The 19,744-nt window shown below is 48.8% G+C and overlaps 1 protein-coding gene across 11 annotated transcripts in view; it reads left to right on the top strand.

Annotated features, from left to right (window-relative positions):
• The window catches only part of FANCA (FA complementation group A), a 79,213-nt gene that overhangs the window by 6,000 nt on the left and 53,469 nt on the right, over window positions 1–19,744 (top strand). For 10 of the 11 annotated variants that reach the window (XR_005243850.2, XR_012093021.1, XR_012093022.1 and 7 more), the window contains exons 5-11: window positions 28–123; window positions 2,491–2,564; window positions 5,778–5,890; window positions 7,987–8,069; window positions 13,856–13,889; window positions 14,328–14,394; window positions 17,042–17,154. Coding sequence is in view for 8 of the 11 variants with exons in the window: in XM_038008099.2 (XP_037864027.1) it covers window positions 28–123; window positions 2,491–2,564; window positions 5,778–5,890; window positions 7,987–8,069; window positions 13,856–13,889; window positions 14,328–14,394; window positions 17,042–17,154 (580 nt within the window). In the remaining 3 variants the exon portion in view is untranslated. The remainder of the gene's footprint in view (window positions 1–27; window positions 124–2,490; window positions 2,565–5,777; window positions 5,891–7,986; window positions 8,070–13,855; window positions 13,890–14,327; window positions 14,395–17,041; window positions 17,155–19,744) is intronic. The other variant, XM_038008102.2, reaches the window with a different exon arrangement.

The following is a 19,744-nucleotide window of genomic DNA, read 5'->3' as shown; positions in this document are numbered from 1 at the left end:
TTTAAAAAATGTAATCTCTCTTTTCAGAAGAAGCTGTCTTCCCTGTTAGAGTTTGCTCAGTATTTACTGGCACACAGTATGTTCTCCCGTCTTTCCTTCTGTCAAGAATTATGGAAAATACAGGTAAATTTGAGATTGCAAATCTGGCTCTCCAGTGTTCCAGGCAATGTTCTGTTGATCGAGATGGAGGCAACAGAGTACCTGGGTTTTCTTGGGAATTCTGCCAAGCTTCTCATTAATTACAGAGAGTGGATGAAAAAGCGTTTAGAAATCATCTGTGGATTGGAAAGAAAGTACCTTCAATTACCATTTTTGTCACTATTTACCTTTCATTAGTAATGTTTTTTTTTGTTTTGTTTTGTTTTGTTTTTTTTTGAGACGGAGTCTCGCTCTGTCGCCCAGGTTGGAGTGCTGTGGCCGGATCTCAGCTCACTGCAAGCTCCACCTCCCGGGTTTACGCCATCCTCCTGCCTCAGCCTCCCGAGTAGCTGGGACTACAGGCACCCGCCATGGCGCCCGGCTAGTTTTTTGTATTTTTTTAGTAGAGACGGAGTTTCACCATGTTAGCCAGGATGGTCTCGATCTCCTGACCTTGTGATCCACCCATCTCGGCCTCCCAAAGTGCTGGGATTACAGGCTTGAGCCACTGCGCCCAGCCAGTAATGTTTATTAGAATAAAATATATTATAAAACATGTTTAGCCTTCTTGGGTTTATTATTATTAAGAATTTTCCAGGGCAGTATAGTAAACTATTAAAAAAAAAAAAAAGTATGTACTTTTTTTTCAGAGACAGGGTCTTGCTATATTGCCCAGGCAGGTCTTGGACTCCTGGCATCAAGCAGTCCTCCCTCTTGGGCCTCCCAAAGTGCTGGGATTGCAGGGATGAGCCACCATGCCCAGCCTAATGATAAAATATACACATGGTTCTTACCTGCTCTTTTTTGAAGCATTTTGAAGTTAGTAGAATTATAGACTTTCGATGAATGGAAAGAATGCAAAACATTTGGTGGTACTAAACAAAATTAGTAAATACACAGAAAAAGCAAAGAACCAAGGTGATCATTTATTCACCTTGGTTCATCATTTTTTTCCCATTCTTTTTTCTTCTTCTTTTTCTTTTTTTTTTTTTTTTTTTTGAGATGAAATCTTGCTCTCTCGCCCAGGCTGGAATGCAGTGGCGCCATCTTGGCTCACTGCAACCTGTGCCTCCTAGGTTCAAGTGATTGTCTTGCCTCAGCCTGCTGAGTACTTGGGACTACAGACGCCCACCACCACACCCAGCTAATTTTTTGTATTTTTAGTAGAGATGGAGTTTTACTGTGTTAGCCAGGGTGGTCTCAAATCTCCTGACCTCATGATCTGCCCACCTTGGCCTCCCAAAGTGCTGGGATTACAGGTGTGAGCCACTGCGCCTCTTTTTTTTTTTTTTTTTTTTTTTTAATATTTTTGAGACAGGGTATTGCTCTGCCGCCCAGGCTGGAGTGCAGTGGAGCGATCTTGGCTCAGTGCAACCTCTGCCTCCCAGGTACAAGCGATTGTCCTGCCTCAGCCCCCTGAGTAGCTGGGATTACAGGCACGTGCCACCATGCCCAGTTAATTTTTGTATCTTTAGTAGAGATGAGGTTTCACCATGTTGGCCAGGTTGGTCTTCAATTCCTGACCTCAGGTGATCTGCCCATCTCGGCCTCCCAAAGTGCTGGGATTACAGGTGTGACCCACTGTCCAGCCTTTCCCATTCTTTTATCCAGCATACATTATAGGGTTCATTAGATTTTTCAGTTACTGCTTTGGTCCCTGCTCTCATTGTCATCTAGCTGGGGAAACAAGCCACTAAATCCACAAGAAGTGCGATGCTACAGGTGCTCACAGGTTTATGAAGAAGAAGATGGACATGCCTATCAGATTGGAGAGTTAGGGAAGCCTTCCTGCACAGACTGAAGAGTGTGAGTTAGGGGGATGAGAAGGGGAGGCCACAGGGAGATCAGGGCACTGTGACTGGGACACAGTGTTCAGTGAGTGGCATGGGGTCTGAGCTACATGGAGGGTTATCAAATGGGAGAGGGTTGAGTGAGAAAGACAAGGGACACGCACAGGGCACACTGAAGGCTGACCTTTGTCGTGGCAGCTACGAGGAGCCAGTGAAGGCTTCTGAAGGAGCGATTGTCATGTCAGGTGTTTGTAATACTGTGTTGGCTGCAGTGTGGAGAAAGAGTTGGAAGTAGGCTCCACTGGAGCCCCGGCTGAAGCAGTAGGAAAAGGGAAGGAGGAGAAACAAGTGTTGGGCAATGGTGTGTGCGTGCCCAAAGGACAGGGGGTTTGAAAACAAGGACAGTTTTGTAAAAAACGATGTATTTCAGGCTCTAATTTTTGCTTGATGTTAATTTTCAATACAGCATGGTTTTGAAGAACCTAGGCTGAACATTTTTAGGAAAATGCATGCATAAAGGACTCAAACTACTGTGTTTTTTTTTGTTTTTTTTTTTTTTCAGAATTCTTTGTTGCTTGAAGTGGTGTGGCATCTTCATGTACAAGGCATCGTGAGCCTGCAAGAGCTGCTGGAAAGGTAGCGTACTAACAATGATTCGGTGTTACTGGTTTTGCAATCTAGTCTAGTATAAATTATATTTCATAAGCCCAAAATCAGACGGGTTTCATTTTTGGCTTTGAAATATAATTTATACTAGACTAGATTGCATTGCATATTTATACTAGACTAGACCTGGAGGAACTGTTGTTTCATTATTTCAAGAGAACATCTGTGTTTTTGTGTGTGGTTTTTTTTTTTTTTTTATGTTTTTTTTTTTTTTGAGACAGTGTCACTCTTGTTGCCCAGGCTGGAGTGCAGTGGCACAATCTCGGCTCACTGCAACCTCCGCCTCCTAGTTTCAAGCGATTCTTCTGCCTCAGCCTCCCAAGTTGCTGGGAATACAGGCGCCCACCTCCACACTCAGCTGATTATTGTTATTATTTATTATTTTTTTTTAGAGATGGAGTCTTGTTCTGTCGCCCAGGCTGGAGTGCAGTGGCACAATGTCGACTCACTGCAACCTCTGCCTCCCGGGTTCGTGCCATTCTCCTGCCTCAGCCTCCTAAGTAGCTGGGACTACAGATGCCCGCCACCGTACCCGGCTAATATTTGTATTTGTATTTATATATATATATATATTTTTTGAGACGGAGTCTTGTTCTGTCTCCCAGGCTGGAGTGCAGTGGCACGATCTCGGCTCACTGCAAGCTCCACCTCCTGGGTTCACGCCATTCTCCTGCCTCAGCCTCTGGAGTAGCTGGGACTAAAGCCACCCGCCACCATGCCCGGCTAATTGTTCTGTATTTTTAGCAGAGACAGGATTTCACCATGTTAGGCAGGATGGTCTCGATCTCCTGACCTCATGATCCACCCGCCTCGGCCTCCCAAAGTGCTGGGATTACAGGTGTGAGCCACTGTGCCTGGCCAATGTTGGTATTTTTAGTAGAGACAGGGTTTCACCGTGTTAGCCAGGATCTTGATCTCCTGACTTTGTGATCTGCCCGCCTTGGCCTCCTAAAGTGCTGAGATTACAGGTGGGAGCCACTGTGCCTGGCAATTTTTGTTATTTTTAATTGAGATGGGGTTTCGCCATGTTAGCCAGGCTGGTCTCAAACTCCTGACCTCAGGTGATCCACCTGCCTTGGCCTCCCAAACTGCTGGGATTACAGGCGTGAACCACCTCGCCTGGCCTTTTTTTTCGTTTTGAGGTGGAGACCCACTCTGTCGCCAGGCTGGAGTGTAGTGGTGCCATCTGGGCTCACTGCAACCTCCACCTCCCAGGTTCGAGCAGTTCTGCCTCAGCCTCCTGAGCAGCTGGGACTGTAGGTGTGCGCCACCACACGCAGCTAATTTTTGTATTTTTAGTAGAGACAGGGTTTCACCATGTTGGCCAGGATGGTCTTGATTTCTTGACAGTTCTTGGATTACAGGCATGGGCCACCATGCCCAACCGGAATAATATTTTTTATTTTATTTTTTTGAAATGGAGTTTTGCTCTTGTTCCCCAGGCTGGAGTGCAGTGGTGTGTTCTCGGTTCACTGCAACCTATGCCTTCTGGTTTTAAGCAATTCTTCTGCCTCAGTCTCCCGAGTAGCTGGGATTACAGGTTACCCTCCACCACGCCCGGCTAATTTTTGTGTGTTTAGTAGAGATGGGGTTTCTCCATGTTGGCTAGGCTGGTCTTGAACTCCTGACCTTGGATATGCCCGCCTTGGCCTAGAGCAAAATTTCATCTCAAAAAAAAGAAAAAAGAAAGAAAAACCTGCTGCCTAGGATATACGCACCTAATCTCAGAGCACCAAAATCTATGAAGCAAAAATGGCCAGAATTAAAGGGAGAAATAGACATTTCAGCAATAATCATTAGAGATTTCAATACCCCCCTTTCACTAATGGATAGAACAAGTCAGATTAAGAATGATACAGGCTGGGCGCAGTGGCTCAGGCCGGGCACGGTGGCTCACATCTGTGATCCCAGCACTTTGGGAGGCCGAGGCAGGTGGATCACGAGGTCAGGAGATCGAGACCATCCTGGCTAACACAGTGAAACCCCGTCTCTTCTAAAAATACAAAAAAATTAGCCGGGCGTGGTGGCAGGTGCCTGTAGTCCCAGCTACTCGGGAGGCTGAGGCAGGAGAATGGCGTGAACCCAGGAGGTGGAGCTTGCAGTGAGCCGAGATCGCACCACTGCACTCCAGCCTGGGCGACAGAGCGAGACTCCGTCTCAAAAAAAAAGAATGATATAGAAGTTGAATGCTACAAACCAGCTGACCTGACTGACTGTGGAATACTCCACCTAGTAGCAGAATGCGTATTCATAAGTTTAAATGGAACAGTCCCCAGGATAGAGCATAAGGTTTAGGCCAAGGCCAGTTGCGGTGGCTCACGCCTGTAATCCCAGCACTTTGGGAGGTCAAGGCAGGCGGATCACCTGAGGTCAGGAGTTCAAGACCAGCATGTCCAACATGGTGAAACCACGTCTCTACTAAAATTACAAAAATTAGCCGGGCATGGTGGCAGGTGCCTGTAATGCCAGCTGTTCAGGAGGCTGAGGCAGAAGAATCGCTTGAATCCAGGAGACGGAGGTTGTAGTGAGCTGAGATTGTGCCATTGCACTCCAGCCTGGATGACAAGAGTGAAGCTGTCTCAAGAAAAAAAAAAAGGTTCAGGCCATAAAACAAATAGGAATACATTTAGAAGGGTTGAAATCATTCAAAATATGTTCTCTAACCACAAATGAATTTAATTAGAATCAGCAACATAAGGGAATTGGGAAAATCCACAATACTTCGAAATTGAACAACATAATGGGTCAAAGAAGTCGAAAGGGAAATTAGAAAATAACTTGAGCCTGGGCGCGGCGCCTCATACCAGCTGTCCCGGGCGCGGCAGGCCTCACACCAGCCGTCCCGGGTGCAGCAACTCACACCAGTCATCCAGCACTTCGGGAGGGCAAGGTGTGGGACTCTTGAGCCCAGGAGTGTGAGTCCAGCCTGGGCAAAGTAGTAAGACCTCCAGCTGGGCGTAGTGGTCCGCACCTGTTGTCCCAGCTACTCAGGAGGCTGAGATGGAAGGATTGCCTGAGCCTGGGAGGTTGAGGGTGCAGTGACTGTGATTGTACTGCTGCACTCCAGCCTGGGTGACAGCAAAAAACTGTCTCAAAGAAAGAAATTGAGACATACGGCTCAGCTGAATCCCCTGATGATGGTACTGAGTTGAGCCATAGGTCTGTCTCTGTGTGTGTCTCCAGCCATCCCGACATGCATGCCGTGGGAGCATGGCTCTTCAGGAATCTGTGCTGCCTTTGTGAACAGATAGAAGCATCCTGCCAGCATGCTGACGTCGCCAGGGCCATGCTTTCTGGTACGTTCATGACAAGACGCGGGTTTTTGGGTAAAACTCATTTTGATCTGTGATAATGCCTTTTGCTCTCAAGTGCTCTGGGAGGCAGAACAGCCTCTCTCCCTGTGGCCATGGGGAGAGGCTCCCCATGGACACGGCTCCCAGTCTTAGCCTGTTGTGGGTTCACATTTAACTTGACTGGTGTGGAAATAGTAAGTTGGCCCATTGACATATGTTTAAGTGTTTCCATGCACCTTTCCCATAGAGTGACCGCAGCTGCTTCTGCCCTCTGAAGCCGCAGACCCCTGCTTTGCCAGTAATTCCTTTTTTTTTTTTTTTTTTTGAGACAGTCTCCTTCTGTTGCCCAGGCTGGAGTGCAGTAGCATGATCTTGGCTCACTGCAAGCTCCGCCTCCCAGGTTCAAGTGATTCTCCTGCCTCAGCCTCGTGAGTAGCTGGGACTACAGGCACGCGGAACCATGCCTGGCTAACTTTTTTTTAAATTTTTTGTAGAGACGGGGTTTCATTAGGTTGGCCAGGCTGGTCTTGAACTCCTGACCTCGTGATCCACCCGCCTTGGCCCCCCAAAGTGCTGGGATTATAGGCGTGAGCCACCATGCCTGGCCTTCCTGAGGAATGATATTATGAGAAAAACTTGGGACTGTAATGTTCCCCCACAAACTAAGAAGGTGCTGAGAGGCTGAGAATGGCTCGGATCAGTCTAGCCTGACGAGGACGTACACTCAGTGCACTCCCAGATGGTGGCAGGACAGCCCTAGAGAGCTGCCCCACCCCCATCTCGAAGGTGCATTTAAGCTCAATTTTCGGCTCTTTGCCTGCCGTGTTTGAGTGATGAGACTCTTTTCCTTGGTGAGTTCTCATATCCTCTCTGGGATATTTGGGTTCTCAGGGACACCTGCTGGGAGACCCATCCCACTACAAATGACGCCTACTAATAAAAATTAGGCTGGGTGCGGTGGCTCACACCTGTAATCCCAGCACTTTGGGAGGCTGAGGTGGGTGGATCATGAGGTCAGGGGATCGAGACCATCCTGGTTAACATGGTAAAACCCGTGGTGGCGGGCGCCTGTAGTCCCAGCTACTCGGGAGGCTGAGGCAGGAGAATGGCGTGAACCCGGGAGGCAAAGCTTGCAGTGAGCTGAGATCACGCCACTGCACTCCAGCCTGGTCAACAGAGCCAGATTCCGTCTCAAAAAAAAAAAAAAAGATGAGAAACTGATCTGTACAGGTAGCTTGTGGGTTTTTCCTTTTTCCTAAAGCTTTTTGGTGGCATGAGCGCCTTAGCATTCCTGAGCTACTGTGACCTGGTCCCAGATAGGTTAAGTTTAAATCAAAGTTAGAAAATATTTCGGATTTCAGTCCTTTTGATCTTAATTTTTAAAAAGCTGAGAATCCCTTTTCTCGCCCATCACATTCCTGAGAATAGGATGCTTCTGGGTCCCTCTAGTCCTCTAGTCTTGGAGATTGGTGGGCGAGAGAATCCGTGAGACCTTCCTTGGAAACCACTTTTATTTAAGTGAAGAAAATTGGGCTGGGTGCAGTGAGTCATGCCTATAATCCCAGCACTTTGGGAGGCCAAGGCGGGTGGATCACGAGGCCAGGAGTTCAAGGCCAACCTGGCCAAGAGGGTGAAACTCCGTCTCTACTAACAATACAAAAATTAGCTGGGCGTGGTGGCAGGCACCTGTAATCTCAGCTACTTGGGAGGCTGAGGCAGAGAATTGCTTGAACCCGGGAGGCGGAGGTTGCAGTGAGAGCGATCGCGCCATTGCACTCAAGCCCGGGCGACAGAGGGAGACTCCGTCTCACAAAACAAGAAAGGAAAAAAAGCTTCCTATAAATTTGTTCCCTTTCAAATAGAACTGCAACAGGAAAGCATCTGGCTCATCTAAGGGTTCTGCTTGGGTCTTGTGAATGCTAGTGTGGCTGTGGTCAGGTGAGCAGTAACTTCTGCAAGGTTCCTCTCAGGCTAGGAGCAGCTCACCGGGGTCCTGGTGGGCCCAAGCCGTATGCTCCTTTGAAGTGGATGGTCTGTGCCATTCACAATTGCTTGGAGACCACGATGTTCATAAATATTTTGGTTTTGTGGTTTTTCAGATTTTGTGCAAATGTTTGTTTTGAGGGGATTTCAGAAAAACTCAGATCTGAGAAGAACTGTGGAGCCTGAAAAAATGCCGCAGGTAGGAGGAAAAGTCAAGTGAAGAGTTTGGAGAATCGGCCTCATGAAAATAGACTGCAGCGGAAGGAGCCATCCTTATTCCAAGTGTTGAAATGTATCTATGTGTCTCTCTTTTGAAACATGTGGTATTTATGGGGTACATGTGATACTCTTATGTACATGGAGTGTAATGATCAAGTCTTTATATAGAGTATCTGTCACCTCCGGTATGTATCCTTTCTGTGTGTTGTCAACATTTCAAATTTTTTTTTTTTTTTTTTTTTTTTTTTTTTTTTTTTTTTTTTTTTTTTTTTTTGAGACGGAGTCTTACTCTGTCGCCCAGGCTGGAGTGCAGTGGCCAGATCTCGGCTCACTGCAAGCTCCGCCTCCCGGGTTCACGCCATTCTCCTGCCTCAGTCTCCCGAGTAGCTGGGACTACAGGCGCCCGCCACCTCGCCCGGCTAGTTTTTTGTAATATTTAGTAGAGACGGGGTTTCACCGTGTTAGCCAGGATGGTCTCGATCTCCTGACCTCGTGATCCACCCGTCTCCGCCTCCCAAAGTGCTGGGATTACAGGCTTGAGCCACCGCGCCCGGCCCAACATTTCAAATATTACAGTTATTTTGAAATACACAATCAGTTGTTAACTATTGCCGCCTCACTGTGATGTGGAACATGAGAACTTCTGTCTAGCTGTATGTTTGTACCTGTTGACCAACTCTCGTCATTCCCCCACCACATATACCCTTCTCATCTCTGGTATCTCTCATTTTACTGTGTACCTCCACAAGATCCACTTTTTAGCTCCCACATATGAGTGATAACATGCAATACTTGTCCTTCTGTGCCTGGCTTATGTCACTTCACATAATGGCCTTCAGTTCCATTCCTGTTGCCGCAAATGACAGGATTTCACTTTAAAAAAAGAGAATAGCCGGCCGGGCGCTGTGGCTCACACCTGCAATCCCATCACTTTGGGAGGTTGAGGTGGGCGGATCACAAGGTCCGGAGATCGAGACCATCCAGGCTAACACGGTGAAACCCCTTCTCTACTAAAAAAAAAAAAAAAAAAAACAAAAAATTAACCAGTCGTGGTGGCAGGCACCTGTGGCCCCAGCCACTCGGGAGGCTGAGGCAGGAGAACGGCGTGAAACCTGGAGGCGGAGCTTGCGGTGAGCTGAGATTGTGCCACTGCACTCCAGCCTGGGTGACAGAGTGAGACTCCGTCTCAAAAAAAAAAAAGAAGAATAGCTGAGGCTGGGCTCAATGGCTCATGCCTATAATCCAGCACTTTGGGAGGCTGAGACTGGTGGATTCCCTGAGGTCAGGAGTTTAAGACCAGCCTGATCAACGTGGTGAAACCCTATCTCTCCTAAAAATACAAAAAAATTAGCTGGGCGTGGTGGCACATGCCTGTAGTCCCAGCCACAGGCGTTTAGGCAGGAGAATTGCTCGAACCCAGGAGGTGGAGGTTGCAGTGAGCCAAGATTGCGCCCTGCACTCCAGCCTGGGTGACAGAGCGAGACTCCATCAAAGCTGACTAGTATTCCATTGTGTGTATATACCACGTTCTCTATCCAGTCATCTCTTGTTGGGCACACAGGTTGATTTCATATCTTGGCTATTAATAGTGCCACAGTAAATGTAGGAGTACAGATGTCTCTTCAGCCGACTGATTTCCTTTCCCTTGGCTGTACGCCCAGTAGTGCGATTGCTGGCTCATATGGCAGTTTTTTTTTTGGAGACGGAGTCTCTCGCTGTTGCTCAGGCTGGAGTGCAGTGGTGAGATTTCAGCTCTCTGCAACCTCTGCCTCCTGAATAGCTGGGATTACAAGCATGCACCACCATGCCCAGCTAATTTTTGTATTTTTTTTTTTTTTAAGAGGCGGGGTTTCACCCTGTTGGCCAGGATGGTCTCGATCTCTTGACCTCGTGATCTGCTTTCCTTGGCCTCCCGAAGTGCTGGGATTACAGGTGTGATCCACCGCACCAAGCAAAAGTGAGACCCTCTGGGCTGGTAGTTCTGTTTATAGAACTACCCAACTATTTAGAAACCTCAATACTATTTTCCATAATGGCTGTATTAATTTACATTCTCACAGCATATATGAGTCCTGTTTACATCCTCACCAGCATTTGTCATCTCTTGTTTTCTTGATAATGGTCATTCTAACTGAAGTGAAATAATAGCTCATTGTGGCTTTGATTTGCATATTCCTGATGATTAGTGATACTGCTTTTTTTTTTTTTTTTTTTTTTTTTTTTTTTTTGAGACAGAGTCTCTCTCTGTTGCCCAGGCTGGAGTTCAGTGGCTCTATCTGGGCTCACAGCAGGGTCCGCCTCCTGGGTTCATACCATTTGCCTGCCTCAGCTTCCTGAGTAGTTGGGACTACAGGCGCCCGCCACCATGCCCAGCTAATTTTTTGTATTTTTAGTAGAGATGGGGTTTCACCATGTTAGCCAGGATGGTCGTGATCTCCCGACCTCGTGATCCACCCGTCTTAGCCTCACAAAGTGCTGGGATTACAGGCGTAAACACTGTGCCTGGCGTTTTCTTATTTTTATTTATTTATTTATTTTTTTAGACGGAGTCTCGCTCTGTCACCGAGGCTGGAGTGTGGTGGCGCGATCTTGGCTCACTGTAACCTCCGCCCTCTGAGTTTAAGTGATTCTCCTGCTTCAGCCTCCCAAGTAGTTGGGATTACAGGCGCCTGCCACCGCTCCTGGCTAATTTTTTGTTTTTAGTAGAGACAGGATTTTGCCATCTTGGTCAGGCTGGTCTTGAACTCCTGACCTTGTGATCCACCCACCTCGGCCTCCCAAAGTGTTGGGATTACAGGTGTGAGCCACTGTGCCCGGCCTATTTTTCCATCATCTTTTTTTTCTTTCCTTTTTTTTTTTTTTTTTGAGGCTCAGTTTCGCTCTTGTTGCCCAGCCTGGAGTGCAATGGCATGATCTTGGCTCACTACAACCTCCCTCCACCTCCTGGGTTCTAACGATTCTCCTGCCTCAGCCTCCCAAGTAGCTGGGATTACAGACAGGCATGTGCCACCATGCCTGGCTAATTTTGTATTTTTAGTAGAGATAGGGTTTCTCCGTGTTGGTCAGGCTGGTCTCAAACTTCTGACCTCAGGTGATCCACCCACCCCAGCCTTCCAAAATGCTAGGATTACAGGTGTGAGCCACCGCACCTGGGTGATAATGGCCATTTTTTTCCATACACTTGGTGGCCATTTGCATGTTTTTTGAAAATGTTTAGGCCGGGCGTGATGGCTCCACCTGTAATCCCAGCACTTTGGGAGGCCAAGGCGGGTGGATCACCTGAGGTCAGGAGTTTGAGAACAGCCTGGCCAACATGGTAAAACGCCATCTCTACTAAAAATGCAAAAATTAGCTGGGCATGGTGGCGCATGCCTGTAACCCCAGCTACTAGGGAGGCTGAGGCAGGAGAATTGCTTGAACTCAGGATGCGGTGAGCCGAGATCGCACCACTGCACTCCAGCCTGGGCACCAAGAATGAAACTTTATCTCAAAAAAAAAAAAACATGTTTAATCATGTTCTTTGTCCCCTTTTTTTTTTTTTTTTTGTTTTTGAGACAGAGTCTCACTCTGTTGTTGGCTAGGCGCCTGTCACCTTACTTGGCTAATTTTTTGTATTTTTAGTAGAGATGGGATTTCACTGTGTTAGCCAGGATGGTCTGGATCTCCTGACCTCATGATCCACCCACCTTGACCTCTCGAAGTGTTGAGATTACAGGCGTGAGTCACTGCGCCCGGCCCTTTGTCCACTTTTTAAATGGGATTATTTTTGTTTTCCCTGTTGAGTTGTTTGAGTTCCTTATATATTCTGGATATTAGTTCCTTGTTGGATGAATAGTTGGCAAATATTTTCTCCCATTTAACAGGTTTTCTGTATTGTTTCCTTTGCTGTGCTGAAGCTTTTTAGGTTTTTTTTTTCTGTTTTTTTGAGACGAAGTTTCACTCCATTGCCCAGGCTGGAGTGCCGTGGCACGACCTCAGCGTACTGCAACCTCCACCTCCCAGGTTCAAGCGATTCTCCTGCCTCAGCCTCCTGAATAGCTGGGACTGCAGGTGCCACTACGCCCAGCTAGTTTTTCTATGTTTAGTAGAGATGGGATTTCACCATGTTGGTCAGGCTGGTCTTGAACTTCTGACCTTGTGACCTGTCCGCCTCGGCCTCTCACAGTGTTGGGATTACAGGCATGAGCTACTGTGCTGGCCTTTTTTTTTTTCATTTTTTTGAGATAGAGTCTTGCTCTGTCACCCAGGCTGGAGTGCAGTGGTGCCATCTCGGTTCACTGTAAGCTCCACCTCCTGGGTTCACGCCATTCTCCTGCGTCAGCCTCCCAAGTAGCTGGGACTATAGGCATCTGCCACCATGCCTGGATAATCTTTTTTGTATTTTTAGTAGAGACAGGGTTTCACCTTCTTGCTCAGGCTGGTTTAGATCTCCTGACCTTGTGATACGCCCGCCTCGGCCTCCCAAAGTGTCGGGATTACAGGCGTGAGCCACTGCCCCTGGCCATTTTTTTGTATTTTTAGTAGAGACAGAGTTTCACCTTGTTTTTCAGGCTGGTCTAGAATTCCTGACCTCAGGTGATCCACCCACCTCGACTTCCCAAAGTGTTGGGATTACAGGCACGAGCCACCATGCCGGCCTAGTTCTGGGTTCTCTGTCCTGTTCCGTTGGTCTGTGTGTGTGTTTGTATCAACCTCATGCTCTTTTCATTTCTGTAGTCTTGTAGAATGGTTTGAGCTCAGGCAGTGTGATTTTTTTTAGCTTTGTTCTTTTTCCTCAGGATTGCTTTGGTTATCTCTGTTCTTTCTTGGTTCCATGTGGATTTTAGAATCTTTTATTCTATTTCTGTGAAGAATGTTATTGGTATTTTGGTAGGGATTGCATTGAATCTGTAGATTGCTTTGGATACGTCCCAAATTTTCATTCCCTTTTGGAGGTTCCTGAGCCAGTGGCTGACATTTCTATATTGCAGTCTGTGGACTTTGTTTGAGGAAGTCTGTTTTATTGTTTTTTTTTTTTCTGAGACAGACTCTCGCTCTGTTGCCCAGGCTGGAGTGCAGTGGCCAGATCTCAGCTCACTGCAAGCTCCGCCTCCCGGGTTTACGCCATTCTCCTGCCTCAGCCTCCGGAGTAGCTGGGACTACAGGCGCCCGCCACCTCGCCCGGCTAGTTTTTTGTATTTTTTAGTAGAGACGGGGTTTCACCGTGTTAGCCAGGATGGTCTCGATCTTGTGACCTCGTGATCCGCCCGTCTCGGCCTCCCAAAGTGCTGGGATTACAGGCTTGAGCCACCGCGCCCGGCCTGTTTTATTGTTACCATGAGTTGTTCCCTGAGGAGTGGTGTGCTTTAGGCCCAGGTGATGTGAAGAAGGGAAATGGACAATGGCACCTTCTCACCGTCTTCTGGCTCTAGAGGCATCAAGGGTGAAAGTCTTTAGTTCCACAGCCCAGATTCAAGGCGTGTGCTTCCTCTCTCCACTGAAGTACTGCAGCAAAACTCTGTGCCTGCGAAAGCCAGTGTCCTGCCCAGTCCTAGGCTCACAGCCTCAGGCCATGCTGACAGCAGCCTTAGGGTGATTCCAGAAAGTTCAGCCTTCTGACTCTGTCTGGGTCCCTTCAGTGTTGGGATACTTTCTAGATCTATGAAGGTTTTTAATTTGTAAAGTCTGTTTCTTAGAGTAACAAGTAATAATTCCTTGTGTGATGCAGGTATCACACAAATTACAGAAAAGAACCATGTGATGGTAATTCACATTCTATTCTGACAGGTCGCGGCTGATGTACTGCAGAGAATGCTGATTTGTAAGTTAATTGCCCTGTGGCCCAGACTAAATGACTTAGTTTGCTTATTAGCAATTCTGTCAGTTTTCTGCCTTTCCATTTGAAGTGTTTCTCCCCCGTATGTTTCACTGTGTAGAGTCCTGGTACTGGAATGCCCTTGTTTTGGTTGTAATTTGGTGTGGATCTACCTTCCCGTTCTTATTCTGGTTTCCAGTTCCTAGCGGCTTTAGATTTAATTTTCAGAGCTGTGAAGGGATACCACGTTAATATGTGGGTAACAGGGAAGCATTTTATTGTCTGTGTTTTGATTAATGGCTTCCAGATTGTAGAAGTCTTGATGGATGTGGGCCCTCTGGAGGACTGGAAGTGGATCCCATGTCCGAAAGCACTTGGGGATTGTTTCTGGTGGGCTGCCACTGTATGCTGACATCTGTTTTCTGTTCCTGGCTCTGTCGTCAGTTGCACTTGATGCTTTGGCTGCTGGAGTACAAGAGGAGTCCTCCACTCACAAGACCGTGAGGTGCTGGTATGTTCTCGAGGGTGGCGTGCCTGAGTGTGCTGCAGGGGGGTTCCTGCCAAATTAAAGAGCCCAGATATTTTAAACACTTCCAGAGCTTCAGCAGCCCACTCCTGAGCACACTTCCTCTGCCAGTTATGATAACAGGCGTGAGGAGGAGGCGACCGTGGGAAAGCCCTGGGAATGCTCTGGTCAGCCTTTTCCCCGTGAGGATGAGGTTGGAAGGCGCGCCCACTGCAGGATCCTGTTCCGCCTCTGGAAGTCCTGCACCAGTGCTTTGTCCCACTCACTGTGACCTCCTCCCCTCTGTGGAGTCTCCCCTTGCTCCTCCTCCCCCGGGTGTGGTCCAGGCTCTAGAGCTGGCCCTGCCTCTCAGCCCCCCACATTTCTAGAACACACTGCAGCTGTGCCTCCGCAGACTTCCGGAACACACTGCAGCCGTGCCTCTACAGACTCCCGCTGCCTGCCCTCCACAGGTCCTGCTCAGATTCACCAGTAGGCAAGCTTGGGCCTATTTGCTTTTTCTCTCCACAACTCTGTGGAGATGTGTGGAGACCTCTGTAGGTGGGGAGGCGGAAGCTGAGGAGTGGGGCTGGGTGGAAAGTGGACGTCGGGGTTTGGTGGAAATGGGGCTCTGGGGTTTGCTTCCCTCTAATGTGGTCAGGGGACCTTGAAGTGAAGTCTTGAGAAACCTGTAGAATTCCCCACCGCTTCCAGGCCTTGTAAGAAACCCGTAGAATTCCCCACCGTTTCCAGGCCTTGTCAACCTTCTTATTCTTTAATTAATTTGCTCTTTATTTCGCATCACTCACAAGTAACTGTTTAACTGCTCAATTAAATGTGTTGTATCATTTGGTACTTTTAGTGAAACAGTGAATAAAGCACTGTGTGGTTTTCTGAATGTTTGCGTGTGCATCAGTTAGCTTAGGCTGCTGTAACAAAGGGCCAGAGACTGCAGTGTGGACGCAGATGTGTTTCCCAGCGGTGGAGGCTGGAAGGTGGAGGTCGGGGTGCCCCCAAGGTTGGGTTCTGGTGAGGACCCTCTTCCTGGCTTGCAGGAGACCTCCTTTTTCTGTGTCCTCATGAGGTAGAGAGGGGGAGAGGAAGCCCTCTGGTGTCTTCTCCGGGAGGTTATCTCATCATCACCTCGGCCTTCTCAGCACCCCACCTGGAGAGGCTGGGCTTCAACAGAGGAACTTTGTGGGGATACAGTTTAGTCTGTGGCAAGGGCTTTTTTAAATAATCTGCATGATAAGATTACTCACACTGACGTCCTGAGCGGCAGATAACAACCACTGACCTGCTGCTTTTTAAATTTTGTAATTAGTTGCCAATACTTTATTTTTGAGACAGAGTTTTGCTCTTGTTACCCAGGCTCGAATGCAATGGTGTGATCTCTGCTCACCGCAACCTCTGCCTCCCAGGTTCAATCGATTCTCCTGCCTCAGCCTCCTGAGTAGCTGGGATTACAGGCGTACATCACCATACCTAGCACGAGCCTGTAATTTTGTATTTTGTATTTTTTAGTAGACACGGGGTTTCATTGTATTGGTCAGGCTGGTCTCGAACTCGTGACCTCAAGTGATACACCCACCTGGGCCTCCTAAAGTGCTGGGATTACCGGCGTGAGCCACCGTGCCCGGCTGGACCCTTGATTTTCTTACCTAGGGAGTCGGCATAAAGTACCCCTTGCTGGTTGCAGGTTGTAAAGCCTCAGGGGGTCTGGGCTGGGCTGTGGTGGTCTGTATGGGCCTACTGGGATATGGCAGGCTGATAGACCTCAAGTGCTCTTGCCACCTGGCTCTGTGACCCCATTCCCCCCTAGAACGTCCTGTTCTCTCACACAGATGGCCCAGGAAACCGTAGTCCCTTCCATTTCTTCCTCATCTTCATGGACAGAGCTGGCCTCAGCCCCTGTTGTGACTACAGTGTTTGAGGCCCTGGTGTGCTGGGCTCTTCTCACAGGCTTGGCACGACCCTCTGGGGGAGTTCCGTTTCACAGAGAGTGCCGCTGAGGCCCCATGGGGTTGGCTCCTGCTGCTCCACTCCTGGGTGCGGCGCAGCCTGCCCTTCCCAACCTGTTTCCTTCTGCTTGCCTCCGCTGCTCTGCTCTGTGGGCTTCGCCATTGCCTTGTCTCCTTTATCGTTGAATTGCCACCTCCTTGGATTCAGTTTCACATCCATGGTTATAGTGGCCTGGTCAAGAAATCCCCTTCCTTCCTTAAAGAAAGGGCGAGCCTGGGCCAGGCGCAGTGGCTCACGCCTGTAATCCCAGCACTTTGGGAGGCCGAGGTGGGCAGATCATGAGGTCAGGAGATCAAGACCATCCTGGCTAACATGTGAAACCCCGTCTCTACTAAAAATACAAAAAAAAAACAAAATTAGCTGGGCATGGTAGCAGGCGCCTGTAGTCCCAGCTACTCAGGAGACTGAGGCAGGAGAATGGTGTGAACCCTGGAGGCGGAGCTTGCAGTGAGCCGAGATGGCACCACTGCACTCCAGCCTGGGTGACAGAGGGAAACTCCGACAGAGGGAAACGCTGTCTAAAAAAAAAGAAAAAGAAGGGGCGAGCCTGAGCCACGGTTTGTGCTGGGACCGATGAGTGGCGTGCAGGGCACCCTCCCTTTCCTGAACCCTCTTTCTGCTGCATTGGCAGGTTCGGCGTGTTCAGTGGACACGTGCTCGGCAGTGTCATCTCCACAGATTCTCCGAAGAGGTTCTTCAGTCACACGTTGACTCAGATACTCACTCACAGCCCTCTGCTGAAAGGTGGGCCCCGAGCGGAGGCTGCTCAGTTGCTGCCCAGTTTGGGGATTGCTGTTGCTCTGTTGCCTTGGTAACGCTGACGGGAGATGCCAGGAGCTCTGGAACCTCAAGCAGAGATTGGGTCCTGAGGTGCCTGAGATTGTTAATATCCTTTCATCTGAAAGGAACAGATTCTTATAAGAAAATTCAGAACTATGAGTGGACAAAATAATTGTCACTAAAATAGAAATACCTTTTTTTTTTTTTTTTTTGAGTCGGAGTCTTACTCACTTGCCCAGGCTGGGGTGCAGTGACACAATCTCAGCTCACTGCAGTCTCCGCCTCCCAGGTTCAAGCAATTCTCATATCTCACCCTCCCAAGTAGCTGGGACTACAGGCACCAGCCACCATACCCGACTAATTTTTTGTATTTTTAGTAGAGGTGGCATTTCACCATGTTGGACAGGCTGGTCTCAAACTCCTGACTTCAGGTGCTCTGCCCAGCTTGGCCTCCCAAAGTGTTGAGGTGTTGGCATTACAGGCATGAGCCACCGTACCCAGCCTAAAATAGAAGTATCTTTTTATTTATTTCTTTATTGGAGACGGAGTTTCGCTCTGTTGCCCAGGCTGGAGTGGTGTGATCTTGGCTCACTGCAGCCTCCACCTCCCGGGTTCAAACATTCTCCTGGTTCAGCCTCCCAAGTAGCTGGGATTACAGGCGTGTGCCACCATGCCTGGCTAAATTTTGTATTTTTAGTAGAGAGGGATTTGACCATGTTGGCCACGCTGGTCTTGAACTCCTGACCTCAGGTAATCCACCCGCCTTGGCCTCCTAAAGTGCTGGGATTACAGGCATGAGCCACTGTGCCCAGCTGCTGTCTAGTCTTTTAAAACTTGGTGTTTGGGCTGGGCGCAGTGGCTCACGCCTGTAATCCCAGCACTTTGGGAGGCCGAGATGGGTGGATCACGAGGTCAGGAGATCGAGACCATCCTGACTAACACGGTGAAACCCCGTCTCTACTAAAAATACAAAAATTAGCTGGGCGCGGTGGCGGGCATCTGTAGTCCCAGCCACACGGGAGGCTGAGGCAGGAGAATGGCGTGAACCCGGGAGGCGGAGCTTGCAGTGAGCTGAGATCTGGCCACTGCACTCCAGCCTGGGCGACAGAGCGAGACTCCGTCTCAAAAAAAAAAAAAAAAAAAAAAAAACGGCCGGGCGCGGTGGCTCAAGCCTGTAATCCCAGCACTTTGGGAGGCCGAGACAGGCGGATCACGAGGTCAGGAGATCGAAACCATCCTGGCTAACACAGTGAAACCCCGTCTCTACTAAAAAAATACAAAAAACTAGCCGGGCGAGGTGGCGGGCGCCTGTAGTCCCAGCTACTCGGGAGGCTGAGGCAGGAGAATGGCGTAAACCCGGGAGGCGGAGCTTGCAGTGAGCTGAGATCTGGCCACTACACTCCAGCCTGGGCGACAGAGTGAGACTCCGTCTCAAAAAAAAAAAAAAAAAAAAAACAACTTGGTGTTTGGGTACGCACCTTCTGCTGGAATACCTGATCACCCAGCACTACTCACATTATCTTTCTGCTGGCTGCCCTTGCCTTGCTGGGACTGTGTGATGGTTCTCAACTAGACTGGGTGTTGCGTTTGATGGCCCGGGCATCGTCTGCCCAGTGGGTGTCCTGTCACCCATGTATGACAGACTGTTTCCGAGATTCCACTCTTACGAGTGGGGCCAAGAGGGACACTTTGAGCTTTCTCTGTGTCTGGCATATCCCCAGGGTAGATGCTCAGGCAGGAAGTGGGTGACGGCTGGAGGACGAGGGATGCACGGATGGCTCCCAACAGGTGCTGTGAGGTGCTCGGGGCTTTGTCATCACTTGGCCGAGCTGAGCTTCCTTTGAACAGCATCCCCACCATAATTGGGTTGTTGACAGTTATTTTATCCCCACCATGATTGGTTTATTGACAGTTTATTTTATTTTATGTATTCATTTTTTTTGCTTTTGAGACAGAGTCTTGCTCTGTCACCCAGGCTGGAGCGTGGTGGCGTGATCTTGGCTCACTGCAACCTCCGCCTCCCGGGTTCAAGCAGTTCCCTGCCCGAACCTCCCGAGTTGCTGGAATTAGAGGTGCCTGCCACCATGCCCGGCTTCTTTGTGTATTTTGAGTAGAGACAGGGTTTCACCATCTTGGCCAGGCTGGTCTAGGCCTCGTGATCCACCCACCTTGGCCTCCCAAAGTGCTGGGATTATAGGCGTGAGCCGCCGCTCCCGGCCTTATTGACAGTTTAGAAGCAGGAAGGTTGAAATGCAGTTGGTCTGTTGGGAAATATTGATTGTGAATATGACAAAGCATTACAAGTAACTGACTGGGCTTGAGAAACAGAATTGATGATAGAGCAAATAGGCAACAAACAGGGAGATGGTGAACTTTAATAATTGAAAAAGTACATATTAATACCTGTTTTCACACTGAAGCTTTGAAATACACCTTTTTGGCCAGGAGCAGTGGCTCACGCCTGTAATCCCAGCACTTTGGGAGGCCGAGGCGGGCGGATCATGAGGTCAGGAGTTCGAGACCAGCCTGGCCAACATAGTGAAACCCCGTCTCT

Source organism: Chlorocebus sabaeus, chromosome 5, assembly GCF_047675955.1.
Source record: "Chlorocebus sabaeus isolate Y175 chromosome 5, mChlSab1.0.hap1, whole genome shotgun sequence".
NCBI lineage: Eukaryota > Metazoa > Chordata > Mammalia > Primates > Cercopithecidae > Chlorocebus > Chlorocebus sabaeus.
Note: the sequence above shows the minus strand (reverse complement) of the source record. Positions and strands in the feature narration are given on the sequence as shown.